General features: G+C 55.6%; 1 protein-coding gene across 1 annotated transcript in view; it reads left to right on the forward strand.

Annotated features, from left to right (window-relative positions):
- The first annotated feature begins 395 nt into the window (after window positions 1–395).
- Window positions 396–10,067, forward strand: part of CD81 (CD81 molecule) — a 15,437-nt gene continuing 5,765 nt past the window's right edge. Inside the window, exon 1 of the mRNA XM_006860811.1 lies at window positions 396–461. Coding sequence (XP_006860873.1) covers window positions 396–461 — 66 coding nt within the window. The remainder of the gene's footprint in view (window positions 462–10,067) is intronic.

Raw genomic sequence — 10,067 nt, forward strand, 5'->3', positions numbered from 1 at the left:
TCGAAGTGTCGGTGCAAGTGAGGGATAGGCCGGGATGCGACCAAGCTGGCACTCCCGCCCAGTCAACGGCGCTCCGGCAGCCTGCAACCGCGCACGCTCAGGGGCACGCAGCGCGGCGGGGCGGGGCGGGGCGGGGGCGAAGGCCCGGCGGAGGGGCGCGTAGCTGGACCCGGGGGTGGGGCCACGGGCGTCCTATAAGCGGCGCGGAGCGGGGCGCGCGCCCGGCCAGAGGGGGAGAGAGCGCGCGCAATAGCAGCAGCAGCAGCAGCGGTGGCAGCGGCGACCCAGCGCTCACCGGACCAGGCCTCCCGGCTCCGCTTCCTGCGCGCCTCCCGCGCCCGCTCGGCCCTCTTGCCCGTCCTGCCCGCGCCCCAAGGGCCGCCCGTCGCGCCGCCATGGGGGTAGAGGGCTGCACCAAGTGCATCAAGTACCTGCTCTTCGTCTTCAATTTCGTCTTCTGGGTGAGCGGCCGGGGCGCGCGGGAGGCTCGGTAGGCCCGGCTGAGGGGCGCAGCCCGCGGGCCTGACTACTGCGGGCCACCAAGTTGTAGCCACCTGTGGGCGCCGGCACGGACGGGTGGGTGGCTGGGGCCGGCCGGTGCGGCGAAGGGGTCTCTCGGGGCCATTGCGCCCCCCGACGGTGGGCCGGATTTCCAGGCGCCCACCTTTGCGCGTCAGGGGCTCCGAGCCCCGGGGCATGGGGACCGCTGTGCCGGGGACCTGGACACTCAGAGCTGCCAACCCACAGGTGATGGGTCCGGGCTGTCTTCTGCCGCGCCAGCGTCACTCGAGTCCGGGGCTGTAATTTCTGGGACCACCCTGCTGTGCGGGACGGAAGGAAGGGGGGCTTGGGGGCGGGGCTCCTGGCGCCCCGCCCCCATGAGCTCATCGGGCCGCCGCCCCTGGAGGGGTGGCTAGGTGGGGGCCTTCAGGCTGGCATCGCCTTCCGCCCCAAGCGCAGCCCACCCTTCACTCCGGGGTCCCTTTCCGAATCCCAGGCAGAGGGTGGATTGGAAATTCCTTAGCCCAGGCATGTCCGATTGCAGGGGTCCAGCACAGTGGCGGCCCAGCTAGGGGGTTACCACCAGTACCCCACCACACGCTTGGATGCCACGGACTGGGAGACTTTGAGAATCATTCAGACTTGGCCCAGGGCAGTGGGTGTCTGGGAGATCTGGCGTTGCTTCCAAGTAAGCGCCTGCTCCTGATGTCAGAGTGTTTTGGAAAGAAAGACCCACATGGTCATTGGATGGCAGCCCCTGTGCGGAGGGAGGGTCTCCAGGGTCCGCCCCCTGCCCTCTCCGGAGAGCTGTTTTCCCCTGACCTGCCGGGATGCAGTTAGATTGTTTTTTTTTTTTTTCTTGTCCAGTCTTGGAATTGCGGAGAGGCTTGGAAGCCTTTGCTGGTTCGGAAGGACCTCATTCAACCCCTTAGCCTTGGCCACTCTTTTATACCCCTCCCTGGTACCCCTTCGGAGCCATCTCAGTCTGCTCAGCGTCCCCACAGAAGGAATCCGGGTGGACTAGCATAGTAAACTAATAAGATGGCCCCTGGTCAGACGGGGCTGGAACGGTGGACATCTGTTTCCCATCTGGCCCTGCTGGGGCCACTAGGGAAGTATTTGGGAGGAGCCTGGGGGAGGACAGAGACTGGCCTCTGTCCCAGCTGGGAGTGAGGGTCACATCCGGCCTGCTCGCTGCTGGCCTAGGGAGGGCACTGTGGGAGTTCCCCAGGCGGGGAGCAGGGAGGCTGCAGTGTTGGGCTTTCCCCTGCCTGGGACGACCCCCAGGAGCCAAGGATAAGAGCAGTTCAGACAAGCGGAGAGCAGTAAGCTGAGGCTCAGGTGCCTGTCCATCCACTGGCCTTTGCAGTCCCTGTATGAGAAGGGTCAGGACCCTGGTAGGGAAGGAAGGATAAATAAAGGGAGGGGGGCTTCTCAGAATTTAGGGTTTGCGCCTGGGAGTTTGAGGGACTGGGCAACCCCCTGAAGGAACGAACCCCACTTGGGCGAGTCTGGTGGTTTCCCCAGCAGGGCAGCTGGTGGAGGCCTCCCATCCCCTTCTCACTCTCTTATGACTCAAGAAAAGTTTCCAAGGTCTCACCCTACTCTCCTCTGCCTTGAAAGGTGGGTCAGCCTCATGCCCCCCTCTACCCCCAGCCACAGTCCTGTGTGCCCAGTGGCCAACGGTGGGCTCCTTGGGGTATGAGAGGAGCCTGGGTGGAGTCCCTGACTGGGCTGCCTCCCCTTTTAGAGTGGGCTCCCCCAGCCCCCTCCTGAGCTGGTTGGCTTAAGTTAATGTGCTCAGTGGCCAGTTAGGAGTTTTGACATGGAATGGGCGCTGGGCATGCTGGTCTGCAGGGACCACAGCTAAGGAGAGGGAGAGGCAGCCATTTGTATAGGAGGTGCCCTGCGGTGCCAGGCAGGTGGTTCTGGCCCCAAGTGAGCCAGTGTTCTCCATGCCCGGAACCTGGATGGGGGCAGATTTGCCCAGAGACGAGGCCAGCAACTTCTTTTTAAAAGTTCTGTTTTCAAAAGGAGGGAAGGAGGAAGTCTGAGGGTTCGCCTGCTTCTCCTACCTGGTGTAGCTGAAAGAAGCCCAGCCCACAGCGGAGCATTGCCTCTCCTCCCCTGCTTGCACCCCACCTCCACACTCCCCCCTACACCCCACATCCACATCTCTGCCTCAACCAGACCCCACAGCTCCACCTTCCTACCCTCACCCCACCTCCACACCCATGCCTTCCTTCTGGAACCCCACATCTACACCCCCCATCCACAGTCGTCCTCCCACCAACACCCCACACCCACATCTCCTACCCACTCTGGATCAGAGGCATTGGTCCACAGAGATCCTAGTGAAAGTCCTGCCCACTATAACTGACCTGGGAGGAGGTCCAAGAGATGAGGAACCCCATCCTGCTGACCGGCAGGCTGCTGAACCTCAACTTTTCCCCACTCTGCAATGGGCGTGATGCTGGATGTCTCCTTGGAGACTCCTGAGAGGTCTGCAGGGAGAGGAGCTATGCCCTCCCCTTAATGGATCTGCTGGCTGCTCCCCAGGTGGCCCAGCTGAAGGTCCAGCTCAGTGGGGTTCCAGTCTCACTTGCAGACAACACGTGGCTGTCACTTGGTGGATCCGTTGCCAGCGGACCGGGACCAGGCGGGGTGGGGTGAGAGTTTCTTGTGCCTGCTGGGTTCTCAGGGCTGGGCAGTGGAGGGGCTCCCGTTGGGTGGCTGGCTGCCCGGCCCTCCGACTCGTGACAGATGTCTCTGTAGAGCGCCTTGGTGAGGTGGCCATGGGGCTGGCTCAGGAGAGGAACTGTGATTCACCCCAACAGGCGAGCCGGCAGGGGCGGGCAGGGGCCCTGAGCGTCTCTTGGCTCTGCAGTCTGTGGGCACCAAGCAGGGCTGATTGATGACCCATGGTGACCCTGTGTTCTAGCTGCTCCTAAACTCTGACAGAGATGCCGCCTCAAACACCCAGAGTCCAAGCCTTCACCCCAACACTCGGGAACCTGTGGTGGGGAGAGCTCACAGGGACAGCACACACCCTGCTGTTTTGAGAGACACGTGGCGTGGGGGCAGGGCTGCTCACCTGTCACCTTCTGCTTGCTGGGACCTTTCCAGCCCCACAGACCAGCCCCCATACTGCGCAGAGTGTCAGGGCTACAGAACTGGCCCTACGCATTCACCCTCCAGGTTCCAGGTAGGATGTGGTGTGACCCAGCAGATGCTGAGCTGTACCAGCACCATGTACCAGCCACTGACACACAGCACACACTGTACCAGACCCATGTACCAGCCACCGACACACAGCACACACTGTACCAGCCCCATGTACCAGCCACCGACACACAGCACACACTCACATATACCACACACACAGTGCACACACTCATATATCCCACACATGCTCATAACACACACACACACACACACACACACTCGTACATAGCACACACACATACGTACCACACAACACACACTCATGCACCACACACACAGTGCACACACTTATATATCTCACATACACTCATAACACACACACACTCATACATACCACACACACAATACACACACACATACATACCACACAGCACACACTCATATATCCCACACACGCTCATAACACACACACACTCGTACATACCACACACAGCACACACTCGTACATACCACACACAACACACACATAGCACACACACATACATACCACACACAACGCACACTCACATGCACCGCACACACACTCATGTATCCCACACACACTCATACATAACACATACAGCGCACACACACGTACATACTACACACACACTGCACACACATACGGCACACACCTCACACTCAGCCCCTGCACACAGCACATCTGGACACCCAGCATCTGTCCCCGCAGGCTTCCTGTGTCAGGGCAGGGTAGGGTATCCGGGGCCTGCCTGAGGCCGCCACCCCAGCCCCAGAGGGTAGAGTCCTCTGTGTGTACCCCTTCACAGGGCGAGGTGGGCCGAGAGGCTCTCCAGCAGGTGGGGTGGAGCCCCCCGCCCCAGCCCACTGAGCTAGTGGGGGCTGTATCGGTGGCCTATTTTTAGATGTTGATGAGCCGCTGCTTCCTGAGGGTGAGGGGCTGTGAGGGGTCCACTTCCTCTGCAGGCTCTCTTCCCGTTGTACTTCCTTCCTGCTGCCCAGTCTGGTCCCACCGCTCGGCTCTGGCTGCAGGATAGAGCTGGGCCGCCTCTACCCAGGAGAGAGTGGCCACAACCTCCATGCCTGGTCCTCTGGGGAGCCAGTGGTCTGTGTGGACCAGGTTCTCCCCCTCCATCCATCCTGAAAGCATTTTTGCTGACCCGTCCCCCTTCCCCCCGCCCCCCGGTGTCCTCAATGGACCGTTTCTCCACTGTCCCGTTCTCCGAGAGTCTCTCAGGCCCCAGGACCTAGGTGTCAAAACTCGCAGGTGTACCCTCCCAGCACAGGTGGGCCTTACCCAGGATCCCACCCACCCCACTGTGGGGCAGGGCTAGGTCAGGCCAGAGGGCCCCAATGGGATGTGGCCATGCAAGCCCTCCTTACTTGCTGGAACTTGGGGTGAGCAGTCTGTGGGAGGACTTTGGTCAGGATGGGAGATCTACTGCCATCCCTTCTCAGGGAGGTGGGAGGCATGCGCTGGTGGGCTGAGCCCTCCCTCCTACCCCCTTCCTTGGTCAGTGCAGAAAGCAAAGGACGGGGCCCCGGGCTGCCCAGACAAGGGCTATTCCCTTTTGGCCATTTTTTGGAAACAGCAGGCGGGCCAGGCCTGAGCCCAGTGTGCTTGGCAACCCCTCTGTCTCTTTAAGTTTATTTTCGTTATTTATTGTTAGGGCAGAAGGAGGGAAGAAACCGAAACTGAATCTTTGAGATTACCAAATTCCTTTCTCGCTCCTGATGTGGAGCCCTGCCAACCAGGGGACAAGCTAGTGCCCGCCCCCACCCCCACTCAAGGCCCGTAGTTCCATGGTGTACAGGAACGTCTAACAGGTGGGCTTAAGTGGGAGGTGTCTGTGGCTCCAGATGGTTCTGGAGAAGACCGCCCTTTGGAAAGCAACCTGGGGACCCCTCAAAGTGGCTCTTGCCAGGGTCTGCCAAGCTCTACGTCCAGATGTCGTTGGAAAATAGGCTACACGTTGAGTTCTACCTTCATGTCTCCTGCTTTGCAAACAAGAAGGAGAGGTGTGACAAACCGAAACACCCCTCAGAATCTGGAGGAGGAAGAAAGACCTGAAGACGTACTTCCAAAAAACCAACCTTTGTAAAGTCCTTCTACCAATAATATCCCCTGAAGTCTACTGAAAACCAAGCAATTGTTGAGCTTAGTTACTGAAGAATGTCTGCCTTTGGCATTGTGTTCTTTAAAGAACTATCTCGATGGAATCTAACTGGCAAAAAACAACTTGAAAGATGAGATCGGAAACTTAGGGGTGGGCGGACAGTGAGTTTCTGTTCACGGAACAATTCAGGAAAAACGGAGTGGGAATGGTTTGCATACTCCAAGAATCTAATCGGTGTCACAGATTTGTACACGGAGAAACTTGTATTTCTTCTGTATCAACAATAATATTAAAATAAGTGATGAAGAGAATCGTGTTGGGTACAGCTGTCCCCTGACCCACGTGGGAAGGCCAGGAGCTAGGGTTGAGCTAACGGTAGTTACAGGTGAGTTTTGAGGCCTGGTGTGGCGCTGTGGGTTAATGCACTGGGCTGCAAAGTTGGTCTGAACCACAAGGCGATTCAAGCTCACCAGCTGCCCCTTGGAAGCCCTATACAGGACTGCTATGGGTCGGAACTGACTTGACGGCACTTAATAACAGCAGCAAGCTTAGTTTTACTTGGTAAAATATATACAGCAAAATGTTTGCTTTAGTCTGGACAGCTCAGTGCTGTTAGTGCGCCTGCGCCCCTGGTACCCACTAATCTATGACATAGCACTTTAGGTCACTGTGCATTTGCTATGATAGTTGTTTCCTGTAAGTGGGATCATGGCAGTTTAGACTTTCGTTGGACTCTCCGTAGTACGTCAGTACTTACTTAATGATCTTTTACTTGACTTAAGTCGTACCTTAGTTTTGCAATGTTCCAATGCCTCTGAGGTCTGCCGCTGACCATGAGGAAACTGCTGGACCCCGGGGCCGGCTTCCCTGCACTAGCAGGCCGTTGGCACCAAGATAGCGACCGTAAATCCTTGGGACTCAGAGGAAACACTTTCCCCTGAAGACCTGCTATTGTTCTGGTGTGTCTTCTAGCGACTTCCATATAGTGTTTCCTGTGCTGTGATCTTGACGGGAACAGATTGGCAGGATTTTCTCTTGCGGAGCCACTGAGTGGGTATGAACAGCCGACCTTTCCATTAACAGCCAAGTGCTTAACTCTTGAGCCACCAGGGTTCTCTTTCCTGAAGACATAATTGGTTGGAGGTTCTGGCATCAGGGATTGGGGGTGGTGGGGGGGTTTAAAGACAGCTTTACAGAGGTAGAAGGGATGGGTGCCACATTGCACGTATTTAGAGGTTGGTGAATGTTGACTTGTAGACTCTGTGAAACTGGCCACTTGACCACGGCATTGAAATGATCGCATCACCTCCAAGATTAGCTGTGGGACATCCCTCAGACCAACTTCCTGGAGGTCACTCATCTAGGTCCTCTCACTGTAATCGATCCTGTGTTTCCCAGACTCATCTTAATGGCAGCCAAAGGTGCCTAATGGCTCTTGTTTTTGAGGTTTGTCTTCAATTTGGTGTTCCATGCACGTTGGAGGAGGATCAGAACGTTGCTTACTCCTTTTCATAGCTGGATAGGAATGGGAGGTGATAGATGGCAGCTGAGAACAGGATTCCATTGTGTTGGTAAAGTGTGGTCTATTGTTCACCTAGGAATGGGCTGTTGGATTGTTTCCAGTGTTGGGCTCTGACAAATGAAGTCGCTATGAACATTCCTGTACAAGAAGACAAATAAGTTCTCTTCTCCTGGGTAAATGCCCTACTGTAGACTGTGGTGACGGTGTGTGGACCCTGCTATCTCCATGATGGCTGGTACAGTCGAGCCCAGTGTTGATGCATTTGTGTCACTTTATCTCACTGGGGGTCTCCCCATTTTAACTGGCCCTCTACAATGACCTCATTCTTCTTGGATCAACCATCAACACTCATGGAAGTAGCAGTCAAGAAATCAAATGACGTATTGCATTAGGCATATCTGCTGCACAAGACCTCATTAAAGTGTTGAAGAGCAAAGATGTTAGCTTGAGGACTAAGGTGCGTCTGACCCAAGCCATGGTATTTTCAATCACCTCACATACATGCGAAAGCTGGACAGTGAATAAAGGAAGACCATAGAAGAATTGATGCATTTGAGTTATGCTGTTGGAGGAGAATATTGAAAGTGCCATGGGCTGCCAAAAGAACCAACAGATCTGTGTTGGAAGAAATGCAGCCAGAGTGCTCCTTGGAGGCCAAGATGGCCAGACGTCATCTCTCATACTTTGGACATATTATCAGAAGGGACCAGTCACTGGAGAAGGATGTCATGTTTGGTAAGGTGGAGGGTCAGAGAAAAAGAGGAAGACCCCCAGCAAGATGGATTGGCCAAATGGCTGCATCGATGGACTCAAGTGTGGCAACAATAGTGAGGTTGGCCCAGGACCGGGCAGTGTTTCGTTCTGCTGTGCATAAGGTCGCTATGGGTCGGTACTGACTTGATGGCACCTAACAACAACAACTCCTTACTCACTAGGTTGCCGTTTATTCTTGAAAGAACAGTGACAGTGCAAGTCTAGGGGTAAGGATAGGCTTAATTCTTTAGGAAACTGCCAATCGCTTTTCTGAAACACCATTTTGCATCCTGCCAGCAGCGGGTGTGACCTCATCAACTCTTGGTGAGGTTGGTTTTATAACTCTTAGCCATTCTAGTAGGTGCATCTGGCATCTCATTATGGTCTTAATTTGCATCCTGTGGCACTGCAGGGTAAGTACTAGACTGAGGGTCGGTAGTTCAGTCCCACCAGCTGCTCCTCTGAAACCCTAGACAGGGTCGCTGGGAGCTGGGAGCGACTCGACAGCACATACCAGCAACGATCTTTGACTTCATCTCTTTTTTATTTGCCATTTGTGTATCTTCCTTGGTAAAGTGTCTCTTAATATTTTTGCCTGTTTTAATTTTTTTTTTTTTTAAAGCAGATTATACGTTGCATATTCCTCTATCGGATGCGTGATAGTCAAAAACGCTTTCTCCCTACTGTTGGATCCTCTAACGGTGGTTTTTGAAGAGCCCCAGTTCCTCTTAAACTTCTGACTTTCTGCCACCTTGTGTGGGAGTTCAGGGCGGGTGGTTATGATGCTCTAACTCACAGTGCAGATGGGTGTTGCAGTGAGGACTGGGTGAGTCTGGGAGTGGCCTATGGACCACCTCCACCATTGTGATTGTTTAGCCCCGGACCTCTATGGAGGTGCCCGTAGGAAGTGTCCTTCCTCTGTCCTCATCCTTGAAGTTCCTGCTGTCAGGGAGTTTGGGTTTGGTGGTGGTGGTTTTCCATCTCATCTCCCTGCTTCCTCATACTTACCCTCCACTCCATGCCGAAGGTCTTAGGCAGGGCTTTGAATCAAAGGTTCAAAGTGGTTCAGTAATGGTCCTAGAACCAGGGCTGGGTACGTGTTGCTTGACAACCAAGTCTGTTGCCCTGCAGGCATGTTATTTTGAGGACACAAACAGCTGTGCCCTGCTCAACGGTGGCAGCTGACCGCATTGCTCTGAGTGTGTTGTTCTCCGGAGCCCAGGCACCTGGACCTTGCAGGAGGAGGGACTGTGCAGGACCTTGGTGCAGCGCTGTCGGCAGTCTTTGAGGCCCATGGCTGTTGGCTTCCTGGAGATACCACATTCCTCAGGCAACAGACTTGGTTGCATGTAACCGCAGACAGCTGTTGTTTACAGCCAACCTACCAAATCGGTGTGACGCCCTGGCCCTAGCTGGGGTCTCTACTGACCCTGGGCACCTGGCCAAGCCTCTGGGGGCAGCACCTTCCTGCCCCCTACCTCACTCCTCCTCTAATCACTGCATATTTTAATCAAAGGGGCAGCGGGGAGGCTCGGGCTGTGTCTTGGAACCACCTGACTTTTGGATGAGTGGGGTACAGGTCTTGATCACTTGGCTTTTTAGGGGGGCTGTATAATTGATCCTGTAGCCCCACCTGCTTTGAGGGTAACCCACTGCATGGGAGGGACCTCTACTGTTTATAGGTGGAGCTCCCACCCTTTGGAGAGGGGTGTTAGGGGGCTCAAAGGGCTCTCCCAGGACTGAGCTGAGATGTACCCAGGTCTCCAGAGCTGAGTGTTGGTCTTGGAGTTTGGGGGTGTTGAGTCCCTACCCAACCCCCACTCCGGGAATCACCAGACACCTCAGGGAGACCTGGAGCCCATGTGTGGTGGGGCTGGGAGGTGGGAGGGGCCATGCCTGTAGCCACACACCCTGCTTTCACACCTGGATGAGGTCAGATCCTGCCCTGAGAGCAATTCTGTTAGAATGCTGCCCCACAGCAGAAACCAGGG

The sequence above is a fragment of the Chrysochloris asiatica genome, unplaced genomic scaffold, assembly GCF_000296735.1.
Source record: "Chrysochloris asiatica unplaced genomic scaffold, ChrAsi1.0 scaffold00040, whole genome shotgun sequence".
NCBI lineage: Eukaryota > Metazoa > Chordata > Mammalia > Afrosoricida > Chrysochloridae > Chrysochloris > Chrysochloris asiatica.